Source organism: Scomber japonicus, chromosome 24 (assembly GCF_027409825.1).
Source record: "Scomber japonicus isolate fScoJap1 chromosome 24, fScoJap1.pri, whole genome shotgun sequence".
NCBI lineage: Eukaryota > Metazoa > Chordata > Actinopteri > Scombriformes > Scombridae > Scomber > Scomber japonicus.
Window position 1 is genome coordinate 8,567,134 of NC_070601.1, and position 20,011 is coordinate 8,587,144.

The 20,011-nt window shown below is 41.3% G+C and overlaps 1 protein-coding gene across 1 annotated transcript; it reads right to left on the reverse strand.

Moving 5' to 3' along the window:
• Window positions 1-1,088: 1,088 nt before the first annotated feature.
• On the reverse strand, window positions 1,089-18,209 carry LOC128354337 (DNA-binding protein SATB2-like). Its single transcript, XM_053314572.1, has 11 exons — window positions 17,999-18,209; window positions 15,499-15,684; window positions 12,249-12,375; window positions 11,701-11,824; window positions 10,073-10,175; window positions 7,543-7,593; window positions 6,268-6,803; window positions 5,923-6,141; window positions 5,554-5,706; window positions 3,600-3,791; window positions 1,089-1,718 (listed from the first exon to the last, which is right to left on the reverse strand). Exons 1-11 carry the CDS (start codon window positions 18,207-18,209, stop codon window positions 1,089-1,091), a joined length of 2,532 nt encoding a protein of 843 aa, XP_053170547.1.
• Window positions 18,210-20,011: the final 1,802 nt, after the last annotated feature.

Genomic DNA, 20,011 nt, shown 5'->3' on the forward strand with positions numbered 1-20,011 from the left:
GTAGAGTCCAAACAGTTTGGGTTAGGGTTAGGATTATTTGGTGTGTTCTCATGCTGTTGTTACTGTAAATGTGGGCAAAGTCAATTCCAGGTTTGTTTGTTTAATGGCCTTCATGTCACATCTTGTGAGTCATGCTGGGAGGTCAGATGACTCAAATGTTCCACAAAAAGAGTGTATATCGCTACATAAAGCCACACAATTAAGCCCAAAAGTAGCCAAATGCCTCACAAATGCAGTTTTTTTGTGAAAACATATCAAATTCAATACTGCCAGCTTACTGTAACTCCTACAGTGTAACCTGCCGCACCCTGTGTTAAAGAGAAACTCCACCCAAAATCTATCTTTTGAGTATCATACACTCTAAACATAAAAAACAAAAACACATATAAATAAAAAGGTGACTAAAGCTGTAATGAGCCTGATTTGAGTCAGAATGGATTCCAACATTGAAGGTTTTCATGGTGGAGACAAAGCACCCTCCCGCAGCATGATCTACTCTCCTCTGTCCATACATATAATCAGTATGGATATGCATCATTTTGTCAGAATCCTGAAAAGCTAAATACACAGCTGTGTGTAACAGTGTATTTAGTTGTACTTAAACCTGTTGCAGCACAGTGGATCATGCTGCAGGAGTGGTTTCAGAATGACTTTTTTTAAAGTTACCTTTAAAGCCTGCTATTAACTATTTGGAGGGTTTTAGTGGGATTACTTTGACTCATTTTAATGCTGTTTGAAATGCCTTTCCATCATATCCAGAAAACACAACTAAGAAGTGGTAGTCAATAACCTAAAATACTGTCTAGAGGCAGCAACAAACCCCAAAATACTGGCATTGTCTGAAGATAGCACCTTCAGATCCATTTTCAGTCAAATCTAACAAATACGTTTTCCACAGTTCTTCAGATATTAACGAGCTCTGATTATCAGCTCTGGTAAAGGTGATGATGACAATAGTGATGATAATGTGGGTGTTTATTCACATAGGGTGACACACAGGTTATCTGTGTGTGGGCTTCACAGTTTGATTGTGTCTTTTGCTTTCGTCAAATCATGTTCTCTGTTTTTGCTATCTTGTTTCTCTGTTGTTATCTCTGCTGCTCTGCAGAGTGGGGGCTGTCCAGACTGCTGTACGGGGACAGGGAGGACGTTGCTGGTGCTGAGGCTTTCCCATCATCCCCTTCTTCCTTCTCTACCTCCATTTCCCTCTCTCTCCCTCCTTCTTTGTCTCCTCCCTCTGTTCTGAACACCCCCACTGATCCTCTCCCATCATCACTCGACTCCTCCGATGCAGAGAGCCCCTCTTCTCCTAGGTGCTCCGCTGTGCTGACGCCTCCCTCGCTGGGACTCAGGCTTTCCTGGTCATCCTCTCCTGGGCCGGGCTCTCTGGCCTGGCTGTGATGCTTGACATTGTAGCGCTGGTTCTGGAAGAACTTGACGATGGTGTGCTTGGGCAGATCCAGCTGGGCTGACAGGGTGTGGATGGCCTCCTGGTCTGGGTAAAGCCCCACGTCACCAATGAAGCTCTGCAGGATGCCCAGCGCCTCCAGGGAAATCCGTGTCCGTGAGCGGGCCTTTTTTGGTCCTCCAAGGCCAGGGCTCATCCCACGCTGAGAACCATCCTCTGAGCCTTGCAAGACCGGCATGGGGACAGGCTTTGGGTCCTCGTGAATTGGGGATGGGGTTGTCAGAGGTGGCAGAGGCTGTCTGTGGAGAACCTGTTAAAAAAATAAAAGACATTTATATAAGAAAAATAGATTTTTGTTACCGTTTACTGTAAAGTAAGTAAAGCTCACTCTTAAAACTTGGAAATGGATTGAGAAAAAGAAAAAAAAACTCAAGGCCCTCTTACTGCACTAGTTTTTTCCAGGGCTTTTGTCCGCATCTCATGATCTTTGCCCACAACTTCCATACTCAAATTAATCTGCTGATGAAGACTGTAAGATGGACTTGTGTTTAGATTTTTTTTTCACTTTTTGTCAAACATTCATTATCAGTGCCAAATAATGATACCTCAGAATAATGTGAAGTACTGTATATCTGATCAAATGTTTCCTTCCTGCTTCCTGTCCCCTCTGCCCCTCCCTGCTGCCTTTGCCTCAGTCAAGATGATAACTACGTTGGATGTGATGTTTACCCAGATATTCCCACAGCACCTCTGTTTTGTACACAGTTTAAAACATACTGGTGAGGTTGGTAGAAGCCTTCATTCTTCTTGGTAACAGTCTTGTTTGTTGGATATTTATAGCGATGTTTCAAAAGGAATGTGGCTTAGCTGGCTTGTCGCACAACAAACTAAATGATCAGTTGGGGCCACCATGGTGACCTAAAAAAAATGGAATCACATTTTCCATCTGTGCACAACAAAAAACACATTCCACCTCTGTTACATTTTGCTTTGTAATTAATTCTTCAACTATTGTTACGATTATATTTTTTATTATATGCTTATTATGCTGAACTGTTAAATGGTTAAATGTTTTTTGGAGAGGACATGCTCTTAGGTACTGTTAGGAATGACCCTGATGAAGGCCACAAGCAGATATGTACTGGTCTCAAAATAAAATTGAGCTTTAAACTACAAGTGCTGCTGGATTTGTGACATTTTTTGTCACATGTTTACATCAGTGTTGTTTGCTTTGTCAGTTCATCTAGCATAAAAAAAACAAGACATTGCTCTCAAGCAGAGAAGGTTGTGTGTATATGTGTTGTGTGGGTGGGCATGTGGTGTGGGAGCAGGAAAAAGAAAAATCACTCTGTTTTAAAATAGTTTGGAAAGCACTGGTACAGACACCTCAGAGCTGAAGATTCAACAATAGAGATGCAACAGTTCAATCCAGCATTTGTGTCACAGTCTATTTAGACATCAAACTCTCATCACCGCAGTAATAAGCGAACCACTCAGCTCCTCTGTCAGTGTCCTTCTGCAAAGTCATTAAAGGAAATGTAGTACAAGCGGAAGTGTGATTGACCAGCCTCCATGAACGCTGAACTCCCAAGTTCATCACACAAACAACCACACTACTAGAGCTTATTAACAGGGCGGGGTGGCCAGAACACCCAAACACAGGAATTCAACGCTATAAATCTGTGCTCCATCAAAATTAAAGGACCTAAATAAAGATAATGGCAATTCCTTTTTCTCTGCTTCAATAATTACAGGGTATGTTCTGAATAATATTGAGGTTAGGCCAGACTGCTGAGCATTTTGGTTTCGGGGAGAGGGTGGGATGGAGGAGTGTTTAGCAGGAAATGTGTGGGTTGGTCATTTACCACTTCTATTTTCAATGACTTATGGGGCACAAACATGACAAAGACGAAGGCTGCTGAGAGGAGCAGGTGGTGGGATCAGACAGGCTGAGGGAGACAGAGGAAACTTTTTTTTTTCTCTCTCTCTCCTTCTTTCTGTACACCAAAGAATCACACGCTGGTTTTCTCACTTGTAAAAACACTTTGATTTGTGTCTTTTGCTTACACATGGCTGGACTGTGGTTGAGAGTGTTTGTGTATTTTTATCATAGAAGGACAAAAAAGCTAAACTTTCTGAGTATATTCTACAAGATCACCAAAACCCTGGGTTGCTGGCTGCATATGTGTACCTGCTGGTCAGGGATGTGCAGGATGGTGTGGAGCCTGTCGTTGTGCTGCTGTCTTGACTCGTCTTCATAAACCTGGTCTCGTTCGGTCTGCGGTAACGCCAGGAACCTGCGGATGGTGGACAGGTTCTCCCACAGTGTGCGGTTCTCGGGGCTCGGGCTCTCTTTCCACCTGAGCAGCTCGCACAGCCAACCCTGGGAGAGAAATACATTGAGGGTGACACAGTTCATCCCTGAAACTGAATGGAGTTTGGCAAGAGGAAGACTCCAAGTACTGAAAAAGACATTTGTCAGCAGCGAGATGTATTAAAAGTTCTTCAAAACTACTAAACATAGCTGCTAGTTTCATTCTTTCATTTACACCACATTATGTGAAATGTTTATTTAGTGTTATAGTCAAGCAGAACATAATATAAGTTGCTTCCTGAAAGGGGAAAACTAAAAAAAGCAGAGGGAAGAAGGGGAGCAGTGAGTGTCTCAGTGTGTGTGTGTGTGTGTGTGTGTGTGTGTGTGTGTGTGTGTGTGTGTGTGTGTGTGAAGATTGGATTATCTCTGCTAGGCTGACCCAGGATCTGCCACCAGCTGTTGTTTATGCACAGTCTTCAGCCTGGAAATTAATGGTAATAATATGATCATCCCTCCATCATCTTGTCTGTCTTTTCGCCCGTCTTGCATCCTTCTGTTCGTCTGCTTATCCCTCGCTCAGTTTCCTGCTTTATCAAAGCAGATATCGGCATCTCTGTGTTTCTCTTACACTCTGTATTTAGTGATAAATTAGTTGCATGATTTTTTTTAAGGCATTTTAACTTGCTTTGAAACCGTCTTCTACCTCTCTCTCTCTCTCTTTCCCTCCAGTACACCCTCTGCTTTGATCTCGCCCTCCATCACCCGCATTGTTTATCCTAGGATGGAGACATGATGGTATGCCACAGCGGGTAATCAGATATCCAACATGCCCACACACACAGTCACACACCTCCCCGCTACACACTCATCAGCTCCTTCAAACATCATCAATCTCAGCTAGGAAGTGACTGTGTGCACAAGTATGTATTACAAGAGTTGCATGTGTGCAAACTTATTTTTAAAAACATTGTTCAGCATGTCAGCGAGACCGTAGACAACAACACGATGATGGCTCCTTAAGGTGATGAAGGAAGTAGTTCAAAAACAGACATTTTGGGAGAAGGTTTTATCTACAGCAGACATGGTTTCCCTTAGATGATCACTTTAATTCAGGCCATTTATAATGCCACACCTTTTATTTAATCTGTTTCTACATAAGTGGAAAAGGTGGCTATTTAGTACTTTTCCCTGAATCCCTAGTACGAACTACATGTCTTTTGCACAATTTGAGATCTGGTCGGCACAGCTTGAGTCAACACAGTATCTGGCTTTGTGCCTGTCAAGATTGGTTGTCTAGTTTGAGCGTTGCACAGATCTCAACCTCGTCCTGAGCAGTTCTGGACAGTTTAGTTGATTTTATCACAGTAAAAAAAAGTGCTTAAAGTCAAAGCACCTTGGAGACAAGTCTGAGACAGGAGATGGGCAGTATGTGATGAGTGCAACAGGAAACAAGGGAGGCAGCAGACACAAACAGGGTGCGGGGACTTTTGTGTGCTCTTGTTACATATCGTGATTATTTTGTGTTTTTTGGTGTACTTTCAGATCAACATCAACTAAAAAACATTATGTCCTTTAGGTTGCTTTAGCTCTTATCGTGTACATTCAATCTGCAGCATCAAAAAACAGCATATTTGTATGCGTTACCTCTTATCTAAAAGCAAGTTTAGGCTTGCGTGTTTTTTTGCAGCCCACCCACAGAGCTATGTGTACTTTTCATTTTCTCAACAGTGAGCTGAGATCACATTTTTGGATTTGAGTGTGTAGACACAGTCATAACAAAAACCAAGCAGTGCATCTTTAAGCTCTTAGAAATAGTTATTTCTTTTCTCACCTGACTTTTATTGGCAGCCACTTTGGCAAACAGAGCTTGGGAGACCTTTGCCCTCTTCATCTCCTGCTGGATCTCCTCGTAGATCCCTGATGTGATGTTCACCAGGGAGTCCAGCTTCAGCGGCAGCTCTGCACCAGGCATGCTGCACTTAGTCTATAAAGAGCAACACACACACAAAAAAAAGGAATTGAGACTCAATGGAGGCTTTCCTTGTAACAAAGTTTAGACAAAAAAATAAAACTTGCACTTTCAACAACTTCTCTTTTGTCAGACAATTAGTTTGATGGCTCATTTGTCTCTTTCATTAATTCCATAGCAAAAATGAAGAGTAGCATTATTAGAGAAACACCAAGGACAGGGAATTCATACCTGTATGTGTCTCTGTGTGTTGGGACTGGGGTTGGGGATGTGGTTGGTGGTGTGGTTGTGGTTGGTGTTGGTGGTCCTCTCCCTCTCCTCCTGGTAGATGCGATCTCGCTCGCCCTCCGGCAGGTTGAGGAAGTTTTGCATGGCCTTCAGATTGACCAGCAGGGACTGTGACGCTGAGCGAGGATCCTCCTCCTTACGAAGGATCTCTGACAGCAAACCCTGCAGCCACACACACACACACACACACACACACACACACACACACACAAACAGAGTTAATAACATAAGAAAATAATATGTTATGGGGATCTTTGATAAACATTAAGATCATTTATTTCAGTTTACCTGTGTACGATTAAAAGCCACCCGAGCAAACACAGCCTGGGAAACGCTGGCTCTCTTCAGCTCGTTCCTGACTTGCTGGTAAATGTCAGAGGAGACTTCGGCCCCTGAGCAGTTGAGGCCGGGGTGCTCATTCGTGGCCCCGGGGCCCTTGCAGGTCCGTGCGATAGGCGGATGGTTGAGGAACTGCTGGTTGACTCCCTGTGGGTGCTGGTGGGCGAGCAGGCGGCTGACAGCCAGCTGCTGGTTGATGAGGTGGGCCATGGCGAGCTGTTGGCGCACGAGCTGAGGGGAGAGCTGGGGAGACAGGAGCCCGCTGTGGCCCAGGAGCGGTGGACCCTGGGGGCGCAGTGGGGGACTGGGGTGGTGCTGGCCGGCAGGGTGAGGCAGACAGTGAGGCTGGGTGGAGGTTGGGGTGTCCCCAAGGCTACTCTTGATGGGAAGAGCTCCATGGCCGCCCAGGCTGCCCAAATGGGTGGGGGAGGGTAAGAGAGAGGGAAGACGCTGGCTGAGGATGCTTAGGTCCAAATCCCTCTCCACTGTGTCAACACATGCAGGTTTGTGTTATTGTACATCTGAAGAGCTTTCATCCTCTAATAATACAATAAACCAAATCTCAACATTACTAGAGTCATGGGTCATGGTCATGCAGATTGAGCCTTTATGTCACACAACTTCCAATTTATAGTGGAGTTCCCTGGTTTTCTGAACTTTTGGGAAACAATGTGCAAGACAACAAAATATTTCCATTTGTTGTCAGGGCTCTGCTTTGGTTTTATTGTTTCATTCAACATCATCAACATCATACAGCTTAGAGTGGAAGAATAAAAGCAATGTGTTCTCAACTCTGAAAGCAGCATAATGTCCCTGCTTATTTGAATCACATCTAGAACAGCTGACAGATCTTAGATAGTTGATGTTGAGTTGAACATAAATCAGTTACTAACTGGTGTGAAAAGCTTTGCCTTTTCCAGTTCGTCTCTATGTTGGAGTCAGATGCCCCAGAAACATGTGTATAAATGCATAACAATTCACTTCAAATTCAAAATCTAATGTTCTTGACATTTGCCAGCTTTACATCATTATAACACAGTGAACTTGCAACTACTAGCCAATCCAATTAGTGTTCAATTTGGTTCTCCAAAAGCAAATATCTAACGCATTTGTTAGTGAGAAAGTGTTCAACTCCATCATTTAATCACTTAAGGACCACAGCCGACCCTCAAACATGAGTACATCATTTCACTAGAATATCTGGAATATTACTACAATCTGTACCTTTTATGTCTGATTTGTCCTGCGCTGACCACATCTTCTCAATGTATTCACCTGAAGGGAAAATATCAGACCATTAAGCATATTCTATTCATCACTGATACATTCAAAACTCCGATTTATACACACCTACCAACATTTATGTACGCAGCTATAACATAAATGATCTAAATGAGGCAATTAGCTATGTAACTATGAGCTGAAAACAGACTTCGTTTAGTAAAGTCTTCCTTTCAGAATGATAGGAACTTCCAGTGGTGCAAGAGATGATCTCACAATGAATATGTCTTTGGTTAAGCATGAACACTGAAGTCCTATTTTCACTCAGATAAGATTATCAAATAACTGAAGACCGCTCCTCTTTTTGAACTCTTTCTGTTTTTCCGGATTTTAACCGTCTCCTCACAAATCTGCTTCTGATTATGCTTCTACTGGGCTGCTTTGGGAGTCACATTTTAGGTTATTAGGGGAATAAAAGTTGAAGTGAGGTTTGGCAGGGCATCAGATTTTTACCTTCTGTGTGTGCAAGAGGAGCTCTCATTTCTGGGTTTTGGTGGTGGTGGATGTGTGTGTGGATGTGTGTGTGTGTGTGTGTGTGTGTGTGTGTCGGGGAGCTACTGCTGTTTTCCATTAGGAGTTAAGAGCATTTAGTTTTGTCATGTGTATTAAGGGTGACATTAATGTGAACCATGTGTGACAGTTCCTTCCTACTGAGAGCTGTCACTGGCAGACGTCTCATGCAGCAGATTAGACACATGCAGACTGACACGTGTGCTCGTGCATTTGCGGGAGGGGGGCGGACAGAAGAATGGGAAAAACGTCATTAAAAGAAGGATCACATTTGTAGTAACTAAAGTGACACATACAATGGCGGCGAGGCAGGTGAGCCGTATTAAGTCGAGCCGGTGATTAGCGGTGAGTGTCAGTTTTTAAAGAGCTCTGACAGTCTCTACCTTTAAGAGTTTTCAAAGCAACATGAGGCAAATAAAGTGTAAACAGCTGAACAGTTGATGGTTCAAGTGCAGGAGAGTCCGTCACAAAAAACTGTAAAAGTTTTTAACAAGGCAGGAGAATTTAACAAGGAGAGGCACGCCACCAAACTGCATCAGCGGTGATGAAGTGACGCTCACAGATGGACCGACACTTAACTGAGGTTTACTGAACATTGTATTCATACAGACTGAAAAAAAAAACTAAAACCACAGAAGTGAAGCAACACCTGTGACAAACTGCACGCACACACGAACCCAGACTACTGTGAAAAATCAGTGTAATGTGTTTACATGCATCACAATAGTCTGATTACAACTGTTTTTCATCCCTGTGTGCATGCTCTTCACTTTTTCTCGTTGTATCTAGACAGTTTGGGGTTTTTACTGCTGAGATTTTAGGATATCTGCATTTCTACACTTCTTTCTCCAGTTAACGTGGCTTATTTTATGGTGCTTACAGCTTTGAGAGGTTACATTGAGAACACCCCACTTCATCGAAAGTTTTCATATGGGACTATTTCTTCAGAAGGAAGTTTCACAAATGCAAGAAGAGGCAGAATAGTCAGAGACAGATTTCTCAAATTATGGGCAAATAAAACTAAAACTAAGTCAGAAAATATGTTTTCTGTTATTCAACCATTCAAGTAAATGTGGACTTATTTAGACACAGCAATGCAGGGCTAGTATTTTTTACATTCTATTCTAGTCTATTCCTTTCTTGGTGCTGGCTATCTCGTATAAATAACACTGAAGATCACTGATTGTTCATAACATACATAGTCATAACATCCTAATATGCCTTCTTTACTGTAGATATGTTGACTTATCATAGCAGGAAAAGCACAGGTGTTACTAATCACATGACTGATTACTCTGTTCTGTTGCTTGGGAGGCAGCATGCACAAGACCAGCAGTGTGAAACTAAAGCAACTACTGTAGCAGTCATCATTTATGCTAATATTGACACCTGTGCTTGTCCTACTGTGACATGTCAAAAAGGCCTATTAACGTTTATAGTATGTGGATATTTCTAAGTAGATTTGTTTTTATCTTATTGGTTTTTTTGCACATGCATTCACTCTTCGTAGTCTCAGGGAGTTTGTACAGTTTTTACTTTTTTTCTTTTCTTAATAAATCTTACTAGTTGTATTCGTATATATTTGTATCAGAGCAGTCTTATTTCTTTAGCATTCCCAAATTAAACCGACTTTTCAACTGCAGAACATTTGAACGTGTCATGGCAGGAAAAATCACATGGCAGGAACTAATAACATTAACGACGGCTCTGCTCCATCAATTACAGCAATGCAATCCAGTGATTAATAATGTCATTAGTCACACCTGTGTTTGACAAGTCAAAATGTTCGATGTAAAAAAGGTCAGTTCAACTTAGTTTCACTCGTCGTTTTTGTCCCCAGGTCAAACAGCTTTACTTTAACAGTCTAGGGAGGAATTGGAGTCAGTGCCTTGCTCAGGGACACAAATTTAAAACCTACAGATTCCTTGAATGAAACAGAGCTTGTATGAGGTGTAAGAGTTACCTTTGATGCGCTTGTACCTCTTGTACCAGCGTCCAAACTCCTGGCATTTGGAGGTGGAGACGTTGGCATAGTAGGAACTGTTTACTATTGCTGAGATCATACTCTGACAGAGAGACACAGACAAAGGGCACGTTTTAGAAATATCATATTTGACAGGTTTCAAATGCAAAATTTAGTTACCTGGAAAAAAGTGGTCATGATACTGTAGCGTTTTTCATCTTTTCATTATTAGCTGATACTCTTCGGAAGAGGATTACAAACACATGTCAGAAAAGAGGATTTTGAGCCAGAATTTGAAGAAAAGTCTGCATTACTCATGTTAATTATAAATCTCAAGAGTTCTGACTTTTCTGCACTCCGAACACTAAAAACTCTTTATGCAAACATGTTCTCCTCGGTTCATGAAAAGCCTGTGTAGTCTTGGGAGTGGCAGTGCCTTGAGACAGGCTAAAAATTAGAAATCTCAGCAGCTGACCATCATTGCTGATTTCTGAAAACTCTTCACGCCTACTCCCTTTCCCATCATGCACTATGATCACTCATACAGAGCCCAAGATGCACAAAGGCAGCTCTAAGTGAACAGCGAAAGCTCTACATGGGAAACACTACAGATTAAAACTCACATGAGTCAGGCTGCAAACACACACCACCCACACACTTCCCCTAATCACTAATTACATCATGACTAAGTCGTGTGTATAAATCACAAGTTGAAATGACACACTCGCAGTGCGCCTAATGACTGCAGGGTGTGTGTGAGCGGGATAATTGAAGTGTGCGTGTTTGCATCCTTTCCCATGGGACGGTATCAATATTTGTGTGTGTGTGTGTGTGTGTGTGTGTGTGTGTGTGTGTGTGTGTGAGCGAGAGAAAAAAAAAATTACAAAGTGCACTAAGTGTGTGGTGAACTGATGATGAAACCACATGTGTTTAGAGAAAATGCTTAGCAGCATTTCGGATATAAGCGTGTGTTTGAGTGTTTGTGTGTATGCGTGACAAACTGAATCAAATCCAGTCAAATATTTAGATTCAGAGAATGAAGTTAATCTAATATCTCCTCAATCGCTTCTTGCACAAATGTTGTAATGTAAATAGGTCTTCTATTATTGCTCATCTGCCATTCAGGATACTGGAAATTAATGTAAATAAGATAACATCACAAACAAAGACTTATTTCAGTGCTAAACTCAACAGTCAAGTGAATCAAAATTAACAATCAAACAACTTTCTTGGATGAAATTATGTTTTTTGTGTGTCAAATAACAAGAAAATATATATGTGTATATTTCAAGCTCAAATTTGCTGTTTTTATATGGAAAAGATGAGTATTAGCATTTATCATCACATTTGAGATCTGATAGAATAAGCATTTACTTCATCAAAACAAGAAGCAGATTATTCAGATTTAAAAGAAAATAATTGTTAATGGCCAAAAAATGTGACTTAGATATTTTTTGTGTTGAGTTGTTAAAATGTCAGGTAACATCACAGCCTCACTCTCTCTGGAAATATTTAGTTGTTTCACCTCCCTTTGTTTCTTCCAAAACCTCTCATACAATGTGAGTGAATACAACAAGTGTTTGAGTTGGAGACATGATGTAGCTGCTGCAGTGCCGTTGAGCATTCACCTGGGAGAGGGGACACTCCTTGGCCAGAGCGCTCTGGTTGGTCTCTCGGAGCAGCTCTTTGAGGGCGTTCCTCACCGTGGCGTGGGTCCACTGCTCTGATGGCAGCTCCTCCAGCCGTGCAAAGCTGCATATGTGAAAGGCTTCATTATAACACTCAGTATCACACGTTTCATATGCAATTGAATCCCTTTTAATACCTTGTTTTGCTCTGTCACTGCTCTTAAAGTGTTTTTCCTTTGACTCTTTTTTAAAATTGTAGTTCAGGAGCAGGACCACACCTCAAACACTCCTTTTCCTGTCTTATTTCTGAAACATAAGCTATCTCAGCTCTCCTGTGGGCATGATTGCCCTCCTCTTGTTATTGGTATTATTACTTTTATTAAATCGATACAATTATACTGCTTATCTATGAGAAACTGACCCTGGCAATTTTATCATTTTGGGTGATTCTTTTAGGATGGAAATTCAAATTAAGCATCACCCAAAACAGGTTAATATTGCTCAAACCCCCCCCCCCCCCCCGACACACACACAGACACGCGACTGACCTGTGCAATAGGATCCGCAGTGTTACCATGTGGTAAACATCCAGCAGCATGTCAGCCACTGTTGCCTCTGGAGCATCTGTCAGGCAGTGGATGGGCATCGGCTTCCACCGTCCCACTTTAATGATGCCTGGAGAACACACACACACACACACACACACACATATATATAAACATAGGAAGCATGCTGCTCAATGGCTGTTTGAAAGACTTGATTTGAAATGAGTTTTCACGTTGTTGTGTTTTCTTATCACTGAGGTAAACCTGCTAGTGTCGTGTGACCCGTCTGTGAAGCTCTTGCAGCATCATATGGGTTCAACATTCCCCTAGTCTTCCTTAAACCGTGACTGGAAGTGCAAATCTAAACAGGCCTAATCGCGTTAGAATCTGCTAAATCAAACGCAGACCCTGCCTGGCCTTGGCTTGCCAGCCTCAATCGTGTGTGTATGTGTGTGTGTGTGTCTGTGTGTGTGTCTTCATCACATGAGGATGGTGGTGATAGGGGCAAAAGAACAAAGGCTGTTCTCTTTGGACTATACAGTTGATTAATTAGAGGAGAAATGTAAAATCAGCCCCAACATTAAAAGACTGAAGCAGGCTGTGAATGAGAGCAGCGTTTTGATGTTGATGTGCTGAATAAACACTGTGAGGTCATTGTTCTCCTGTCTGACTCCATTTCTTCTCATAACTGGCAGTCATTGAGGGTCCTGCAGCTGCCTTTGCTTTCGAGATAATTGTTAATACTTTGACCTATCATCCTCTGGTTAGTGATTCATGAATTTACAGGCATACTTTAAACTTTCCCTTTGAAATGGATATTGGCAGCACTGATGGACATTCTATGCTTAAACAGGAAACATAGAATCAAATCACTTTTTTTGTCACATTTACCTGGTCACCATCTGTATATATTAAAGCCTCTCATGTATGGATAATACACCAAAGCATCAAATAAAAACTGAGGTGCGACAAATTAAGCTTATTCTTCAGAGAGGTGCGTGACCCTTGTTTTCGAGCAACAAAATGAGGAAAAGTTGCAAAATGTTCATCCTTAACATCTGATAAACATTTCCATTTCTTTTGAGATGTCTAATAATAAAATTGGGACTGAAATAGTACTAGTTGCTGAAGACTGCTTGTGTTATGTCTACAAACTACATGAGAATGTGTGTGTGGCCTTACACAGCATGTGACAGTATTTTATTGTTTTTCTAGTGCGTCTGCTCATAGCAACTAAACCATGATTAAAGTTTTTTCGTGTGTTTGGACAAATGAGAGCACTTGGTTGAGGCGAGGGAATAATCATTGCCTTAGTTAAATATTTGACTGGAAGCATGAGTCAAGTGTTTACGATTACAATATTTAACAAAAATCATGCTTTTTCGCTAACTTTCCTAATCAAAGGGGGCTTTAATAGCTTAAATCTAACCACACCCTGATCGCTGATGTCCAAGTCCTGCACTTTGTCCATCCACCATTCACTCAGACCAACTCCCTACAATCTCTGTGTCCTATTTGACTTTTTCAGAAATTGTTTCCAGTGAACATAATAATCCACACAGCAATTATGTTTCAAAATGTATTGGCCAAAACAAATTAGTAGCATATAAACATAATTTCTAGGAGACAGGGCTGCCTGTAAACTTGTTTCAAAACATCCACAGTGACTTGGAGGGCATGTGAAGCTGCTGTAAAATTCAAAAATTTAAAATAAGTGAGCCGAGATGAATTGTCCTGAGTGCAGTATGTCTCTTAAATTAAGGAATGGGCTGTTTATGGAATTGTGGTTTCTGAAAAGTGGTTTGCAAGCCTTAAAATATATAGTAAATGGTTATTTTTAAAGTGAGCAAATATCAGTGAATGCTACCCAAAACACAGACTTAAGTTAAATTGAGGTTGATCCTTTTGCCCTTTCACCTAAGACCATAAGAGCAGTAACCATATACTCCAAATCAGAAATAGCTTCTTTTTAATTAGCCATAATGCAAAACTTAATTAAAGAAAAACCCCTGTGCCAGTTAAGAGTTTAAAAATACTCCTGCAAGCCAAAGTTATGCAAGATGCAATTCAATTGCAGAAGAAAATAGAAGAGACTGTATAATTTTGGTTGTGACCACACCGGGGTAAAAATGCATGACTCTAGCCAAAAAATATTTATTTGAAAAGAAAAGACTTGTTTCACTGAACAAAACCTAGCCATTTGGCAGTGGCGAGGGGGGTCCCAGGGCGTCGGCCACTTGGTTAGAGAGTGCCCTGTGTTTACGGGACACCAGGAATGTCAAACTGCCCTACTCTGTGTGTGTGTGTGTGTGTGTGTGTGTGTGTGTGTGTGAAGGCTGTTGTTTCATGGTGGACTGGATGTCTGCCCTCCTGTTTTGATCTCAGTCTTGCACCAAACTTACTCCAAATCATTCCTAGTATCCCCATCATGCTGCTAGTGGCATGGGCTGAACCACATCAAGAGATAAGAGTTAGACAAAGCAGACAGATTTATCTTTAAAATACCTTATTGGTAAATAACTTTTTTGGTACTGTCTGCACTTGTGTGGCTAATGCCGCCCATCTAGAAACGGGTTACGCTCTATTCAGCTGCTGCTGGAAATAATTAATTACTCATAAATTACCAGAGAAAGTCGTAAGAAAGTCAAACATGCAATGTTTTCCATTAGCGTGTAATAGTGGAAAAGATGTGACACTGATGAACAAATGAGTTTGGCTTCATCAAACCTTATGAATAGTGAGTATTGTTTGAGTTTGGGTGGAGCTGAGATGGGGATGAAGCAATCAATCAATCATTCAATCAAACAGATACCTTAAAACACAGTTCTTACTCTTAGTAAACCTTTTATAATGCAACACTGATCTCAAAGCAAGTAATCAGCAATTCAAACCCCTCAACCCCTGTCTGTGGTTCAAACTGAGATTTTGTATTTCTAAACAAACATTGAAGATGGTTATCCACCTTCACACAGTAAGAATATTCTTCATTTCATTATTCAGTGACCATCAAAGGAGCAGACATAAGAAAATATTAAAATCCTTAGAGATGTTCCCCATCTTCTTTGCTGACTGATGCTCATTATCAGTTACTCCTGAGAAAGCCATCACAAGTGGTTTAAAGGAATTGAAATTAATATATTTAAAAAGTGCAAGAACTGCTCATGTGTCAGAAACGGGAGTATTTGGATGTGAACACACACACACACACACACACACACACACACACACACACACACACACACACACAACTTACCACGTGCTTGAACAGCTGAGTTGTGTGAGTATCCCAGGGCAACCAGCACCGTCTCTACAAGCTGCGTGAAGAGGACGTCCTTACGAACCAACACAAACTCAGCGTGACGGTCTCCACGCCCCTCGCAGTCTCCAGCCATGCTCATGTCAGCATGCTCCACCACGCAGTAGACTGGGATCATCAAACCTGGCACACACACACAGGGAGAAGAGTCAGAGGAGAGGAGAGGAGATGTAAACCCTGTAAGTTGCCTCCGAAACCAAACAATTTATTACAGCTGTTTATCATGGCAGGAAGGAACCACAGTGGAGGTGTTGGTTAGTGCAGACCAAATAGCAGTATTTCCACATCATTTCTAAAAAAGCTTCCTGGGAAGAGCAATGAAGAGAGAGTTAAACTGGTACACTTTTAGTTCATTAATTAATCATGAGTTAATTCCAGAACAATGCTTGTGTGTAACCTCTAGAGTCTTTTACTCAGTACACAGCACGTTAAAATTTAAAGATTGTCTACAGGCAAGCACACAAGCACACAGTTTGACATCATTTTTGGTTTAAATGGAACTTTTCTTTCAAGGAAGTTCCTATTTTCCATGTAAGTAAAACAATACATGTAGGAAACATTGAATCAGTAAAGCACGGCCTCGCCAGAAATGTTTACTGATGAGAAGAACCAGTCGTTTAACTGAGAAATTGCTGATATGGATCTCTGCATCAGCTTCTAAAATGGTTGGAAAGAGAAAAAGGTGAGATAGTCTTTTGGCAGCCCCCACGAAGGTAGTTTGTTGTGTCTGTTTACATTTAGTTTGCACTGTTTCCCATCTGAATTTCTATCTGTCTAAACACTTTGCAGGAATTTGGAGTTTCTTTTTTTGTCATCCATGTTTCTGCATCGTGAACAACATCTGTGGGAAAGCATTTCCTACAGAGACTGATCCTGACAGCAACATTTTTCAACTCATTTTGTCTGTTGGGTGACGTAGTGTGACTTCACCCTCACTGCTGCAGTATAGCTCCTTGGTGGCCCCAGTAGAAGACTCTGGTTAAACTGGGCAGCTGCCAGTATGAGTGTAAGTCAGTGTAAGATTGTACAACTAGATTTGTGTTTAACACCACGTATTAAAACCCACAAGGAATCCGACTTATTTCCAGAGCTGCTCTTAATGCGCTGCTGGACATAATATCTATATCATTAAGCCCTAAGGAGGAAGAATGCCATAACAGTGAAAGTGATCCATGTGAGTTGGTCTGGGCTCACTATTGGGCAAGTACTGAGAACTCCTCCAAGCCTGGAACCCTTCACACCCATTGAGTCCACTGCTCTGTCCCGGAGGAACTGCTAATTAACGAGCTATCAATCCTTCTCCTGACGAAGCCGTGATAGATCAGCCAGAGCCAAACCACAGCAGCATCAGGCACGCTATCGGCCAATAACCCGACCGCTCAGTGCGAGGGTGGAGGCGACCCAGCTGAATGTCTATGTGTTTGTGTGGGAGTGTGTGTGTGTATACTGTTGCAATGTTTGTGTGATGATGCATGATGATGTTTTCAACTGCATGAGAGAATAATGGGCATCTGTGCGTGTGTGTTTCCTGTGTAGGTATTTCGGAGTGTGCATGCTGCTCTGTAATATCAATGCAGAATGTGTGTTCATGTTTGTGTTTGTGTGTGTGTGTGTGCATAAGTGTGGCCACCCCACCTATAGATGGTAAAAACCATTGTCATCCACATGCTGGTAGCATTTAGACTTCTTTTTTGATCCATCTTTTTCACACATTGAGCAATAGTATACTTTCTTAGTTGCTTGGTTGTTCACATACTGTAAATACATGTCTACAGTAAATGTTGTGGACCAAAAAAGATAACCTTGGGATAAATGTAAGGGATATAGAGTGATAATATCCATTTCTGCAACAATCAATTAATCTGAAAAGAAAAAAGAAAAATTCTCTATCTATCATTTTTTTGTATTTTTCTCAGTTTCATTAACTGTAAATGTAATATCTATATGGACAAAACAAGTCACACAAATACAACAATGATGGTATGGGCTTGATGGACAGCTGGGAATAAGAGGGTCAAATGCCTGAGGTTTCTTCCTGTTAAAAGAGGTTTTTCTTGCCGCTGTCGCCAAGTCCTTGCTCAAGTGGTAATGTTGGGTCTCTTTAAAGTTAAGACCTGAAGAGTACAGTTTAGAACCTGCTCTATGTGTAATGTGTCTTGAGATGACTTTGTTGTGATCTGGTGCTATACAAATAAAGATTGATTGATTGATTAAACAGCAAGTCTGCTTTATGACTTTGTTCAAGCCAAATCAAGAACTCAAGGGTAAATCAAAAGATAAACTGTATTGTCTGCTGTTTTTTTGTTTTCTGCAGGAAATAGCCACATGATTTCTTGCACATGAAAGTGATACTGATAGAAGTGGTGAGACATTACTTAACTCAGCAGTATGTGTGCATGCGTGTGTGCGTATGTGTGTGTTTGTGTTTACACCCCACCTCCGAGTGGTCTCAGCGGTGTGCCGTTCTGTCGGCTTCGTGGGGCTGCCGGGCTGCCGTTGACCTCCAGACGGTTCAACTTGCATGGCGGGGGGCCACTGGAGGCGGGACTCTCCCCCCTCTCCCCCCTCTCCCCTCTCTCCTCTGGGCTGACACTGTCCCGGAGGCTGGGGCTCTCTGTTCCCCCTCCCACACCTCCTCGCTGATCCATCTCCCTGCAAACTCCAGGAGGAGCACCCAGCACAGTGTGTGAATCTGGGAGAGAAACAGAACATTCAGGTCACATCAAATGTTGTTTTACTATACCAATCCAAAGCAAACTGCCATGTCCATCACTAAAGGACAGATGTTTACATGCATATTTTACCTTTTTGTTTAAGGTTTGAGTTACATAGTACATGCAGCTTCCACACTAAATCAGTAAGCCTCTCAAATAACTAAAAGACAGTCTTCCTGCAGTGTAGTTACATACTGTACACAAAGTATATCATTTGTCATACTTTGCCAATGTTGACAGACTTTGGTCTTTCCCTCTTCAGCCAATATTAAACACATTTCTTTGTTATTTACATACAGGGAAGGCACAGACAACCACAACAGACAGTCAGAGGCATCTGGGACGAATCATGATGGTTGACAAGTGTGTTTCACTCATAGACTAAATACAGACATGTATATTATCTTTGTTTAGACACACTGGAGTACACATGTTATAATGACAGGCGACAATGAACTAGCCTTACTGTAGGTGAGGTATGACAATCATCAAATGTTTGCCTTATGTTGTGTTCAATGTCACACTTACATATGTTAATGTAGTCATTATTTATGCTAATGAAAACTGTATTTAGCAAACAGTTCTGAGAAATATCAACATACAACCATCAAGACACATTATAGAAGAAAATTCGTTTTTCCTTATTAATATGCAAAGATATGCAGCAAGGTGCCTCAGTATACACTAATCAAATAATATTAACATGAGGAACCTGTGGTGCAACGTTCCTGTCACTGAGCTACCATGACGATAGTGACAAGGATATGACTTAAGCTTCCGTATTTATTGCTGTATAAACCAACATACAGTTACATGAAACAACATGAGCGGTCATAAAATATGACCTGGCAGTATGACACTTTATTGCACTATATTACATACATGACGTCATATATACCTGGCAGGGCATGATACACATCATCACACAAAAAGGAGAGGTGATGTCACAAGAAACTATGCAAGAAGGCTGAAAACAACTATAACTGGAAATTAACAGCTTTTCTATTTTTACTTCTCCTAATATGATGGAAAATTTAAAGAGAAAAAACAGAGGAGCAAATACAAAGAAAAAAAAAGATTTAAAAAAAAAGGTTTCTTCACTGCTTTAAAGTCTGATGAAAAACAGTATTTGTTCTATGTTTAAAACACAGCAAAGCCTCAAAAAATACGAACAGTAAGCCCAAAATCTGCAGCATCATGCACAACTAAACAAGCTTTGGGAAAGCTGTCTGCCCTCTCTACTTTGTGTTTTCCCCCCCTTGCCTCAGTGTGGTTTCCATTGGTATGACCGTAAAGTCGGCAGTGACACATGAATCTCAACCCAAAAGCGACACATGATTATAATAAAACGCACATGCAAAATTAATAGCTGCTGATAAAAAAGCGAGTCCAACACAAACAAGAAAAAAATAAAATTAACACAATATGGAGCGCAATGAGGCGCTCCCTCACTTCGCTTAAAGAGAGAGGGAGAAAACACCAGCTGCAATCTATCTTTATGCTATTTAAATATTTGAAAATTTGCACTCAGATTCCATGTAACTGTGAAATTATGTAGCTCAGTAGAAAATCAACTAGCAGGAAAACCATGCTGCAAAGTGTTCAGTTTTTCTGCTCCACTTTTCTGTATTTGATATGTTTTGTCACGAATTGCCTTAAAAACTCTTTTTCATCTTTTTATATTTATTTCACAGAGGTATCAAGATGTGTTTAGCCTAGCTTAGCACAAACGATGG

Excerpts from the sequence above, each read along its gene's own strand:
- LOC128354337 (XM_053314572.1), bottom strand. The coding sequence starts at position 18,209 with ATGGATCAGCGAGGAGGTGTGGGAGGGGGAACAGAGAGCCCCAGCCTC. Across the intron at positions 10,176-11,700 it reads AGGAGTGTCCCCTCTCCCAG|AGTATGATCTCAGCAATAGT; the intron begins GTGAATGCTCAA and ends TCTCTCTGTCAG. Across the intron at positions 3,792-5,553 it reads TGGCTGCCAATAAAAGTCAG|GGTTGGCTGTGCGAGCTGCT; the intron begins GTGAGAAAAGAA and ends TTTCTCTCCCAG.